Here is a 13,813-nt window from a genome sequence, read left to right as displayed (position 1 = left end):
TCTAGAACTACCCCCAAGAGAAGAAGCAAATGGTGTCTTCAGCATCTGCACTGAAGAGAACATTTACATCCAAAACTTCCAGCACCAAGGACTGGTCCCTCCTCTGTTTCATAGAATGCTGTTTCTTGTTAGAGTGCTTGATTCCCCGGGCATCTCATTTCTCACTTTCTCCTAACTACAGTAAAACTCCATTAGTCCAGCATCCAATGGTCCAGCACTCCTGATGGTCCGGACCATCAGGAACCCAGAAGTGCTCCAGCTGCCGGACAATTGGAGCTGCTCTGCACCCGGCTTCCCCGATTCAGCCGCTGCTGAAACTGACCAGCAGCTGACTTGGGGACGCCTGGGGCAGAGCAGCTGGGGTGCTGCCAGGTTGGTCCTGTAGCGCCGCACCTCAGCACAGCGGGACCAACCCGGCAGCACCCCAGCTGCTCTGTCCCAGGCATCCCCAAGAGCAGCTGGGATGCTGCCGGGTTGGTCCCACAGCGCCGAAGGGCGGAGCTACCGGACCAACTCAGCAGCACCCCAGCTGCTCTGCCCCAGGTGTCCCTGATTCAGCCGCTGCCGAAACTGACCAGCAGCGGCTGAATCGGGGACGCCTGGGGCAGAGCCGGACTATTGGAAGGGGGGGCTATGAGGGGTCTTGGGTGGCATCTCCCCCACCCCACCCCAGACCCCTCATAGCCCCCCCTTCCAATAGTCCAGCCTATTTGATAATCCGGCACCCCCTGGGTCCTAAAGGTGCCAGATTATCGTAAGTTTACTGCCTCCTCCCAGGATTCCCTCCCCCCCCCCCCCCCCCCCCCCAGGGGAAGCCAGCACATGCCTCCTCCAGGACTAACTCCTCCCCACCCAGCACATGCCTGCCCCTGGGGGCAACCCCCCCCCCCATTGCACAGCCAACCCCCATGGGCGCCTGCCACGGGTCAAACCCTCTCCCGCAGCATGGGCAACCCCCACGGCGCCTGCCCCGGGGTCAAACCCCCACCCTCACGGTGCGGTGCGACCCGGCCAACCCCCCCATCTCTCCTGCTGCAGCACTGCCAACCCCCTCGGGGCCCTGCCCCTGGGCCAAATCCCCCTCCCACGGTGCGGCCCGGCCCAGCCAACCCCCTCCCCTCCTGCCAAACCACGGGGCTGACCCCCACTCCCGCAGTGCAGGAAAACCCCTGCGCTCAACTCACCCCTCCAGTGCTGGCGGTGCAGGGAAGCCACCGCACTTCTCCCCTAGGGCCGACACCCCCTCCCCCAGCACACAACAGAGCTGTGGGAGGCGAGCAGCCTGCGCACTTCCGGAACCCCCGGAAGTGACGCGGGCTTCAGACAGGACTTCTGTCCACTCCGCAGGAAGCCGGCATTACCCTAGAGGTAGGTAGTGGGGTTTCTCAGGGATGGGGAGAAAATAGAAGGTGGGGGTGCCCAAACGCTTCGCGAACGACTGGTTGAGGCCTTGCGATCGACCAATTGATCGCGAGCGACGGGTTGGTGACCACGGCCTTAGAGAGTAACAAAAAAGACTGGAAAATATGAAGAGGTTATTGAAGTGCATGAAATTACTTTAGCTTAAATTTTGAAATGGTCTTATTTTCAGTTTACAGCACTCCATAACTAGCATAATTTTATTTCAAAGAATTTTAATATGCATCTAAATTACAGTATGCAAATTATACATTTGTGTAAATCTTTGCAGGATTGGGGCCTAATTTCAAACCTTTGATCCTAGAAGGGAAAGTACCTCCATAAATCTGTATGAGGGAAGCTGAGTAAATACTTGAATATAAGTCAGCTTGCTCTGTGCTGAATCTTAGTCATTCTCACAATGACTTTTGCCACATAACATTGTATGTTAACTATCACTAGGGGGCTGCGCTCACTGCTTGCTACACTTGCCAACCCCCCCTTCCCCCCGCCCTTCTGGCTGCTTTCGCAGACAGAGCTTAACTTCAGAGACAAAAACTAACACAAACTATAGTATTTCCATGCTTAATGGGTAGCAGTTCACTCTTTCAGGGTCCAGACATCTCCCCCTACTTCTACCTGATTTCCACACTTCCAACCTCAAAGGCCATAACTGACATCTTTCTTGCAGCCAAGGAGGAATGAGTTGGGACCACTTCCAAAACCTGTCAGTGAATGGGTAAGGGATAGCTCTTGAGTAATAATTGTCCTTGATTATGCTGCTCCTGCATCTTCTGAGGTCAGGTCTAACCTACAGACCTATATTGGTAAAATGAGGTCACTCAGAGGTGTGAAAAAGTCACACTCCTGAGAGATGTAGTTACACTGACCTAGCTTCCTCCCCCACGTATACAGCACTATATCAGTGGGAGAACTTCTTCCATGGGCACAAGTACTGCCTCTTCCGGAGTTGTAGTAACTGTGTCAATGGAAGAAGCTCTCCTGTTGGCCTAGTAGCATGGCAACTTAAGTACTACAGTGGTGCAGTCAAATTGATGCAGCTCTGCCATGGTTGTGCTGTACATGAAGATAAGCCCCGCAATGTACATTGAATTAAAAGAGCTACTAAACAAGGTGGCCTGTATTTTACATTGAACTTGAACACAAAAAGTCAGGATTTCCCAAGGGTAACAAACTTTGTCAAGTCCTGATATTTATAAAAATAAATATACAGATTTAGATTCTCTTTTCAAAGGTGCTAGCATCATCAATTTTGGATACACGAGTATTCACATTATTGGTTAGAGTGGTATAATTCAACGAGCTATTTTCTTTGGTTATTTTCAGCTGCTAAGAGATACCAAAACAAAAGTCGTACTATGACCAGCTACAAGATTTTGCAATTTAGGTTTTGCTAAATCCATATTCGTATTTTACTTTTGAGGCTGTAGCTGCTAGCCGGAAATAAGTACATAAAGATGGTTATAGTTTCGCTTACAGGTTCTCGTTTCAGTAATTGAGTGCTTACATAGAAGAAATCAACGGTAAGAAGTTCTGATTAAATACAGGACATATACAGCATATTAATTCTATCCCAAAATAATAAGAAATTGAATTAAACAGCAGCTGTTAAACCTCCTACACGGTCCTTTCATTGTTCAGTGAGGGACTAGTGATTAGTCATCTATTCCCAAAGGCAAAATGGAAAACTAACTAAGTATTTTCTATTGTCCGTAGTATTTTGTGAAGAAAAAAAGAAAAGGCAGAAAAGCTAAGGAAAGAGCAGACATTATCTGATGTTTTATTTCTTCTTACAGAACACGTTTTGAAGATGAGGAAAAATGCTTACTTGTAAAAAACTTGAAGTCTGAGGATTCCACTTCTCTTCTGGTCTTCCATGCCATGTGTTAAGTATGCTTAAACAGACCTGTGGAAGATTTTTTAAATAAGATAGGACATAAAATGCTCAGGGACACACTCTGCATAGTAAAATTAACTTAGCATTTAGACTTAAAACAACAGTATTAAACAAACAGGAATTTTTAGGGCATTAAAATATATTGCAAATTATGGCAGATTAGCCCTTTTTGAAAAAATCATACTTTGAAGTGGTAACCAAATTAAACTACACACAGTATAGACCAAGTTCAACTAGATTAGTGTGCCGGCAAATGAATAAATCATAGATTTAAAAAAAAAAAAAACACAGAAATAACCAAACTCTCAAGGCTCCAAAATGTATGCATCACACAAATTTAATTTCTCTGAGAATGTAATGCCTTCCCTTTAAACATATGTATGTTTTTAAAAAGAGAAAAATGAAACTATTAAGCCAAACACAATAGGTAATGCTATCATACATGCTTATATTGAGAGCATGAATATTCTTGAATGCTTATGACAGGTCTCGAGTCTGTTTAGGGTTGCCATCTCTCCCAAATGGATAGACCAGACACCATTCATAGCAATTTGTGTGTAATTTTTAACTTGTTCTTTCCCTATTTTAGCTCTGAACCTACCACATTTTCACTGACATTCACTATGTTAGGTGTCCAATCACCACCAACCTCTTGGTGAAAATCGAAACGAAGAAGTCATTCAATGCCTGTGCCACTTCCACATTATATGTTATTGTTTCTCCCTCTTCATTGAATAAAGGGCCTACTCTTTATTCTTGGTCTTCCTTTTGCTTTTAATGTATTTGTAGAATGTTTTCTTGTTAGTTATCCTTTATGCCTTTTGCTAGATTGAGCTTGTTTTATGCCTTCACCTTTATAATTTTGTCTCTCCATACTTGTGTTGTTTATATTCATCCTTTGTAATTTGACCCAGTTTCCAGTTTTTAGGACTGTTTTTTTATTTTTATATCATCTCTGGCAGTATCCAAAGAGGGGGTGAATTCCCTTATTAACAGGGAATTTCCTTTCAGTTTGGAAGGCAAATTTTAACAAGACCCTTCTGGGAACCTTTGAAAACTGTCACCAACATATAATTAATCAAGAACAGTTAAAATTTTTGGCTTCAAGAAGGGAAAATTTTTGGCTTCAAGAAGGGCATATGCAGTTCATAAAATAAAAAAGAAAATATACTAATATATTCATAGTACCATTAATGATAAACTACACATTTACTAATATGAATTAACTTCTCTCATGCAAAGGCTTACTAGAAATTCTGGCTCTATGAAAATTGCAAATGTCACACATCCATTCCTGGTTTGTTCCTCCTCTGTGTAATTGCTGAGAGTTACAGCAGAGACATTTAAAATTACCTTGATCTCTAACGTGCAGGTTAAACATGGTTGAGACAGCACTAGTGAGCACAGGCACAAACAAGATTCTTATCCATTTCACTTTGATGTTAGCACAACACAAAATAGGGCAGCAGAACAGACAGACTTAGCAAGAAATATACTTAAATCCACATTTCATCATGGTAACTAAGTTCAATGCACATTACCTTGCCATCATTGTAAAGGTTTGGATTAAATCTCACACTATGGCCTCCGGTTGTTTCCAGATTTACAAGAGGAGGTGAATTAGGATAGTCTTGTGGAAAATATACGTCAAATTCAAAGCAACCATTTGCATACGGGGTATCTGCTGGACCAGTTATGAGCACCTATCACAAAAAGAAAGTTGACTAATTGCAGTTTTAAGATTCCAGTTATAAAATATTGGACAGGTTACATGAGAAGCTTGATTTTTCACCTGCAATTCCACTCTGAAAATAGCATGCATATGAAACTGTCACCATCTTACTTACATAACTGTCTAACTGGTTGCATTAGTGACTAAGTTGTTAATGCCTCTCTTTGCTGGCACCACTACAGAGACAAAGCAATTTAGAGAAAGCTAAATCTACTCCTTTTTGTACATCACTAATAGACTGTTTACTAAATACCAATTACAGGGACATTCTGAGTGGGTCTACAGTGCCATTAAAACCTTTAGTTGGTGAATGTGAGCTACTCGGGTTCGCAGGGCTTAGAATACAGGGCCAATGTTCTTAGACTACAGGGCTGACGTAGATGTTCAGGCTTGCACATGAGGTACAGGTTCCCTGGGTCTGGGGTCCAGCCAGAGTCCAAATGTCTGCACCTTAGTTAAGCAGCCCATGACCTGAGCCCTGAGAGCCTGAGTCAGCTGACATGAGCCAGCCATAGGAGTTTAACTGTCGTGTAGATATGCTACCATTTACAACTCTGCAAGTCTAGGTAAGACAGTGGGATTGAACAGGAGCCACTAATGGCATATGGGCTGATTTTCGCCTGCAGAATCTATTGCTAGTGATAAAAAGGAGGAAAAGTTTGGTTTGACTTTCAAATCCTGGACTAAGTGTCAAGGGTTAATAAGAAAAGAGATTGTTTTACTTGCAAATTGAGCTCCTTTATATGGCACCGAGAAATTGTTATAGAACTGCAAGACACCATGTTTATATTCACTTTTCGGAGCAGAGAACTAATGTTTATTAGAAGTTATAACTGACAAAAATTAAAATAGTAAGCTAAATAGTCTTGTTTCTCATCAGTATTTAAACGTTCGCCTAAATGTTTACCCTACTGTGCACAGTGCCTTTGTTTCTTACCTTCATTATATCAAGCCGTTCCTCATCACAGCGTACAAAGACACTGGATGAAGATGAAAGTGGCAGTGATGTTGAAAGAGTCACAGCTTCTTGAGCAAGACGTCGGGCCCTGGCAGCACTGTTTGCATCACTTGCATTTTTCACCTGAGACATGTAGTGGTAATTTACTTTAAAAACTAGTTTTCCATCATCATCTTCAGAAACCATTTCAAATGTATCTAAAATAATGAAAATAGTATTTTTATTGTATAAGAAAAAATAATGTTACTAATGTATAAATCCTGAATAAAGGGCCAAAAAAATATACACTGAAAACGTATGTATCGTATAATACAAAAATATACTGCCCTTTCAATCCTCTTTTGTAGGCAGTTTTGTGAGTTAATATAGTGACCGCAGAAAAAGAAGCATAAGCAGTACTGGGTAGAATCAAGTGTAGTTCAGCAGGTTTATAAGCTTCCATGCACAACCATGTTAATGTGCTTCATTGTTGATCTATGTAACTCCCTGTTGTTCCAGATCAAGCACTTTGTGGTCCTAAAGAGTGAATAATAATTCTAGTCACGGGTCAAAAGGGAACAGACTGCCAATTCTGTTTAATGTGGATAAGTATTCATAAAAGGTCAAAATGGTACCAATTTTTTTTATCGCTTGTCATTAAATGAAATTTGATACTTGATACCAAAGCTGAAAAACTAGGACTACTAATCCTTCCCCCTACAGTCTCTGTTTTCATTGGCAAGAAGCTGAAAATGAAGTTGATATTAACATAAAAGGTAATTTAGCCAAAATCACAAGGCCTCTATTAAGACACAAAATCCTGTTCAGTTGGTTAACTAGTTAAGTATATTGTTTAACTGAATCAAGGGAGGGCAGGCATGGTGGCCTGAAGGCTGGAGCTGCTGCTGCTTATGGGGGGGGGGTCCACCATGGACAGGGGCGGCTCTGGATGCCAGAGCTGCCCCTGCCTATGGGGCGCCCAGGCCTGCCACGGACAGGCCATCTTCAACACTCGTCCTGGCTTCTTTTTCTGAATCCCTGTACACCCAAAACTTATATGTTGTGTAACAGAGGCATAGCAGTGAACTCCATAATTATAACTAGGAGAGTAAGCCTCACTGTAAGCCTGACTTTCAGCCTTACTTTAACCCACCATTTAAGTGTTCTGAGACAACAGGTAAATTATTAGGAAACGCTGAGTTCAATCTTTAAAATGTATTTTTGAGACAAGGGACTTAGAGCTTCTTCACTTCTGAAAGAGGTGTTGGTTTTGAGGAATTGTGTGTGTGTTTGGTTTGGGGGTTGTTTTCGGACAAAGTAACTTAGTCCAGTAGTACAGCTTAGAGAAGGACTACAGCTTTGTTTTGAACCATGGATTGCTGTACTGTTTTTCTCAGGGACTGGTGACAACTTTTGGATTTAGGATACCAAGTTTTGAATCCTGGGAAATTCAAGGTTTATGTGATTATTATAAGTTCCATAAAGGATCTTGTAAATACTGAATTAGAAATTTTACAAGAACAAATATCCTGCAAAATTTCCAGTACTTGATATTTTATAGGTTGAAATACTTAAGGAATACTCAGTCATATAGTACTTGAGTCTTGGTCTCATATGGCCAGAATTTGGCCTTCCCCATCTTGCCCAATCAAAGGACTAATTCCCCTTGGGGGAATATTTTTAATCTACTTCAATTATAAGATAGTTCATACAATCTGATCCCCATGCTATGAGAGGGGACTAAGACAAAGAGTTACGGTTGATTTTGCTAACTCGGGGTTGGATCCTGCAACTGGATCCAATGGGCAGATCTCTGTGCTAGAGTGGAGCCCCACTGAAGTCAATAAGGGCCTGAGGTTTAGGTTTTTGCAAAGCCTAGAGTTGTGATCTCTGACATGCACCCATGTCTTATTTGCCACTGAAAGCTTGATGTGAGAATGTGATGAACTGTACTAAAACAAGGGATAATTAACAAGCCTTTAAATATTTATTTACTATCCAGTCAAATAAAAAGGAAATCAATACTGAAAAATGAATGCGTTTAGCCCCTTCTCCTGTTAATTAATTATCCCTCAAAGACTGATTTTGCTCATTTTTCTTTCATTATTAGGAAAGTAGTTTATGTGAAAATATCAACCTAAAGACAATTCAGAAACTAGTCACACGATTATTGCTGACTACTCATGATTCATAAAAACCACAGAAATGCAGTTACAGCAATGTACCTTAATAGATCTAGTTTCTAGTACAATCTGCTGCACTGAGGCAGGGCGAAGGCCTTGTCTACACTAAAAAGTTACATCACCCAGTTATATAATTCAGGAATATGAAACATCCACATCCCGAAGTGGCATCGATAAACCAACTTAACCCTTGGTGCAGTCATCACAAGAGCAACTAAAGAATTCTTCCATTAACCTAGATACTGCTTCTCAGGGAGATGAATTACCTATGCAGATGGGAGATGTTCTAACGTTAGCCTAGACTGTATTTACATTTGAATGCTACAATTGTCTTTCAAGTTTAGACAAGATCTAAGTTTTATCTAGAAACCCCTGACAGCTGTTTGCTGTTCTTAAAATCCTCCAGTTACTGAGAGTCTACAACCAGTGTTCCCACTAAGATTTTCCACCCATCAGCGGAGTGAGTTTTGTCTTGTGCACCAATATTGAGGTCATGTGCGCTTGTTCGGATGTGTGTCATCATGACACCCAAATTATTAACAAATGTCTTATACATACTTTTTTTTTTTTTAAACTGTTATGGAAGAATACTGTACTAAAACAAGGGATAATTAACAAGGTGCAAGACTTTAATATTTATTTACTATCCAGTCAAATAAAAAGAAAATCAATAATGAAAAATTTTCAGTTGCCAGCTTCCTCTGTTTATAGTCCTCTCGCAGACCCTACCACAGCCGGGCTTTCTCTTCAATTAAATCTGGCTCACCTTTCAGGGAACTCCGTTAATTGGCCTTTCTACGCTTGTGTAGGATATGTTCTCCACTGCACACGTAGACAACAGCTTGGTGGTCTGTAACAGTACTGCAGGGGATCCATGGAAAATTTTAACATAAGGATCGGGTCCACCACAGTGGGCCCAATCCTTACTTCTTCCCCCCCTTTCCCTGGGGGTTGGGGTGGGGGGGGGGGTCCATGAAATTTTAGTAGATTGAAAAGGAGTCCATATAATTGAAAAAGTTGGTAAGAAGAGGTTACTCACCTCCTGTAACTGACATTCGAGATAAGCGTCCCTGGGGATGTTCCACATCAACTGTAGAGCATCCCAGCGCCTCTGGATGGTGGCTCTTGAAGCAGTGTCTCAGGGGCTGTGCATGCGCGGAGCGCGAGTGCTCCCTCGGTAGCTATGCGCAAGGTCCCCTCCCCCCACCCTTCAGTTCCTTCTCTATCCGGAACCCAGTAGAGAAGCGTAATTTACACGAATACTTTGGAAACCTTAAAAAAAAAAAAACAGAGGGGAGGAAGGATGGTAGTGGAGCAACCCCAGAGATGCTCATGTCGAAGAACATCAGTTACAGAAAGTGAATCATCTCATCTTCTTCGAGAGGCGTCCCTGGGGGTACTCCACATCAGGTGACTACAAGCAATCTATCTTATGGAGGTAGGGACTTTGGATCAGGTAAGCATGTTGTTTGGAGGACAGCTTTTGCTACTTAAGTGTGTTGTAAAGGACCGGAAGCAAGGGAGTAATGTTTTGCGAAAGAGTGATCCAAGGACCATGTTGCTGCTGTACCAATGTCCTCCAGTGGAACTTGCCTGAGGTATGCGACCGAGGTTGCCACTACTCTTGTAGAGTGCGCTCCGATTGGAGCAGGTGGAGGTAAGTCATTAAGTGAGTAGCATATATTGATGCATTTTGAGATCCAATGGGATAGTCTTTGTGATAATATTTTCTTCCCCATGTTATGGTTTGCGATGAAAACAAACAGATGTAGGGAGGATCTGAATGACTTTGTTCTGAAGATATAGAAGGAGAGAGCTCTTGACATTGAGAATGTGCATCTGTGCTTTAAAGGCGTTGGCATGGATGGGGCTTTGGGAAAAACACGGGTAGGTGTATTGTCTGGTTGATGTGAAACTCTGTGTGGACCTTAGGTAAAAATTTGGGGTGCGGCCTCCTAGATATTGTGTCTTTAAGAAAAATGGTAAAGGGTGGACCGGACATGAGCACGGCCAGTTCACTTACTGGGCGTGCTGAGGTAATAGCCACTAGGAACGCTGTTTTGAGCATTAAGTGGAGCAAGGAGCATGTGGCCATAGGTTCAAAGGGTGGTTTTATTAATGCTGTCAATACTAGGTGGTTGTCCCATGGTTCTTGTAGGGGTAACATATCAGGGTATAGAGCTTGTAGATGCTTCGAAAAGCGTTTAGTTGTGGGGTGCGCAAATAAAGTCATGTCATCCAGTGGTGCATGGAATGTTGTAATAGCTGCTAGGTGTACTAAGGAGAGTTGAGACTGTTCTAGGTGCAGTAAATATTCCAGGATTACCAGAAGTGGGGCTGTTTGAGGCGATATACTGCGCTCGCTGGCCCAGTGTGTAAAACATGTCCATATACTGATGTATGTTTTACTTGTTGCAGGAGCTCTGCTGTGCAGGAGAATCTCACGGACTTGGTGAGAACACTGGAGCTCTATGCTAGTGAACCACCGAAGCACCATGCTTTTAGATGGAGCATCGGGAGTTGAGGGTGAGGCATCCTGATTTGTGGGTGATAGCGGATGTGAGGTACTTGCGGTAGCGAGACTGGATGGCTGTGTCTCATCCTGAGTAGTAGGGGAAACCAAGGTTGGCACGGCCAACATGGGGCTATGAGGATGATATTTGCTTTGTCCCTCCATATCTTTATGATGACTCTGTTGAGGAGAGGAAAGGAGGAGGGATATATATATAGCAGGGATGCATTCCATGTTAGAGTGTCCCCTAAGGATTGTTTGCCTATGCCCACTATGGAGCAATACATTGTGCATTTTCTGTTGGATCTGGTGGCAAACAGATCTATGCAGGGGTGGCCCCACTGGTTGAATATTCCCATCAGGGTTGTGTGGTCCATCTCCCATTCATGTTAATGGGAAAGGGCTCTGCTTAGGGCATCTGCTGTCGTACTGAGAGCCCTGGGCAGATGACATGCAGATAAGCGGATATCTTGTGCTATGGCCCAGTTCCAAAGGGCTCTGGCTTCTTTGCACAGGGGCTGTGATCGTGCTCCGCCTTGTCGGTTTACATAGAACATGCATGCCGTGTTGTCCATATAGACACAGACCTGTATCCCTTTTACTTGAGGGAGCAGTTTTTGACATGCTAGGCAGACAGCTTTGAGTTCTAAAATATTTACATGCAGAGCACATTCCGCAGAAGACCTTAGGCCTTGAGCTGTTCTTCCTTCCATGTGAGCACCCCAGCCTGTGAGTGAGGCATCTGTGGTGATGACCACTGTGGGCTCTGTGGATTGGAAGTGTGTTCCTATAGTTAGGTTGGACGTTTTTGTCCACCATTTTAACCGTGCCTTGACTGATGGAGGTATTGTTAGTCTTTTTGTCACTGAATGGATGCTTGGATTGTATTGAGTTAGGAGCCAGCCTTGAAGGATAAATAATCTCATGTTGGGCACTACCGGGTTGCAGGAAGCCATATGGCCCAGAAGTCAGAGGCAGTCAAGTGCAGTGACTGTAGGCATGTCCTGGAGGTGCCAGATGCCTGATGTGAGTGGATCTGTCGGGTGGGAGAGAGACTCTGGTTGTGACAAAGTTGAAGTGTGCCCCAATAAATTGGATGGACTGAGAGTATGTAAGCATTGACTTAGGGTGGTTCACTAGGAGTCTCAGAGTGTAAAAACCGTCTAGCACCATATGAGTGTGTTGGTCGCACTTGTGTCTGGACCTTGCTTTGACAAGGCAGTCATCCAGGTAGGGATCTATAGTAACTCCTTGTCTCCTGAGGTGGGCAGTGACTGCCGCTAGGATCTTGGAAAATACTCTCGGAGCTGTAGAGAGTCATAGACTTTAAGGTCAGAAGGGACCATTATGAACATCTAGTCTGGCACAATGCAGGCCACAGAATCTCACCCACCCTCTCCTAGCATAATCCTCTCACCTGTATCTCAGATATTGAAGTCCTCAAATGGTTTAAGGACCCCAAGATGCAGAGACTCCTCCAGCAAGTGATCCGTGCCCCATGCTACAGAGGAAGGCGAAAAACCTCCAGGGGCTCTGCCAATCTATTCTGGAGGAAAATGCCTTCCCGACCCCAAATATGGCGATCAGCTAAACCCTGAGCATGTGGGCAAGACTCACCAGCCAGACTCCCAGGAAAAAGTTCTCTATAGTAATTCCTATCATCCCACCATTGGCCTAGTTACCACCGATAGTGAAAAGTCACTTAGTTGCCAAGATCATGTTATCCCATCAAACCTTCCCCTTCATAAACCCATCTAGCTTAATCTTGAAGCCAGGTAAATCTTTTGCCCCCACTACTTCCCTTGGAAGGCTGTTCCAGAACTTCACTCCTCTAATGGTTAGAAACCTTTGTCTAATTTCGAGTCAAAACTTCTTAATAGCCAGTTTATATCCATTTGTTCTTGTGTCCACATTGATATTGAGTTTAAATAATTCATCTCCCTCCCTGGTATTTATCCCTCTAATATATTTAAGGAGAGCAATCGTGTCTCCCCTCAGCCTTCTTTTGGTTAAGGTAAACAAGCCAAGCTCCTTGAGTCTCCTTTCATAAGACAGATTTTCCATTCCTCGGATCATCCTCACGGCCCTTCTTTGTACCTGTTCCAGTTTGAATTCATCCTTCTTAAACATGGGAGACCAGAACTACACACACTATTCCCAATGAGGTCTCACCAATGCCTAGCATAACGGTACTAACACCTCCTTACTTCTACTGGAATTACCTCACCTAACGCATCCCAAGACCGTATTAGCCTTTTTCACGGCCATGTCACAATGGCGGCTCAGATATCCTGTGATCAACCAGGACTCCAAGGTCCTTCTTTTCTTCCATTACTTCCAACTGATGTGTCCCTCAGCTTATAACTAAAATTCCTGTTATTAATCCCTAAATGAATAGCCTTACATTTCTCACTATTAAATTTCATCCTATTGCTATAACTCCAACTTACAAGATCATCCAGATCTTCCTGTATGATATCCCAATCCTTTTCTGAATTGGCAGTACCTCCCAACTTTGTGTCATCTGCAAACTTTATTAGCACACTCCCACTTCTGGTGCCGAGGTCAGTAATAAAAAGATTAAATAAGATTGGTCCCCTTAAGAGAATTGTCTCAACAACCTTACTACCTGCATCCTCCTTCAAAGAGGCTTTAACACAAGACTTCGAAGCGAAGCCTCTGAACTGTCTTTCATGCTTAAATTTGACACTTTACAAATGGGCCTTAAAGATGCTAATTATCTCACCCATTACAAAGAGAGCTTCCCCAATTATCACCTCTAATATTACCTCAAAGACATTAACCTCCCCCCCTCATCCCCTCTCTGTTCTAAAATCTGATTTGTCTATTTTATGTGTGTTCACTTTTTTTGGATTGTATCCCTTTGGTATATATGGTCATGCCAATTTGCTTCCACAATTTGATCTGAGGAAATGGGTCTGGCTCACGAAAACTTATCACCTAGTAAACCATCTTGTTAGTCTTTAAAGTGCTGCATAGTCCTGTCTTCTGTTTCTCCACAGGGATATTTAGATCTTGTGCTACTCTTTTAAATAAGTCTTGGAAAGAGGAGACGACCTCCGAAGTGTTAGCGGAAGGAGGTAGATGTGAGTGATGGAGGTTGGTTCCACAT

The 13,813-nt window shown here is 43.2% G+C and overlaps 1 protein-coding gene across 5 annotated transcripts in view; it reads right to left on the bottom strand.

Moving 5' to 3' along the window:
• Window positions 1-13,813, bottom strand: part of BIRC6 (baculoviral IAP repeat containing 6) — a 339,419-nt gene that overhangs the window by 38,924 nt on the left and 286,682 nt on the right. For all 5 annotated transcript variants that reach the window (XM_075924970.2, XM_089776902.1, XM_089776900.1 and 2 more), the window contains 3 exons: window positions 5,986-6,203; window positions 4,858-5,019; window positions 3,248-3,325 (listed from right to left, as the gene is read on the bottom strand). In XM_075924970.2, the coding sequence (XP_075781085.1) occupies window positions 3,248-3,325; window positions 4,858-5,019; window positions 5,986-6,203 (458 nt within the window). The remainder of the gene's footprint in view (window positions 1-3,247; window positions 3,326-4,857; window positions 5,020-5,985; window positions 6,204-13,813) is intronic.

The sequence above is a fragment of the Pelodiscus sinensis genome, chromosome 3 (assembly GCF_052426305.1).
Source record: "Pelodiscus sinensis isolate ZL-2025 chromosome 3, ASM5242630v1, whole genome shotgun sequence".
Lineage (NCBI taxonomy): Eukaryota > Metazoa > Chordata > Testudines > Trionychidae > Pelodiscus > Pelodiscus sinensis.
This window is presented reverse-complemented; position numbering and strand designations above follow the sequence as displayed.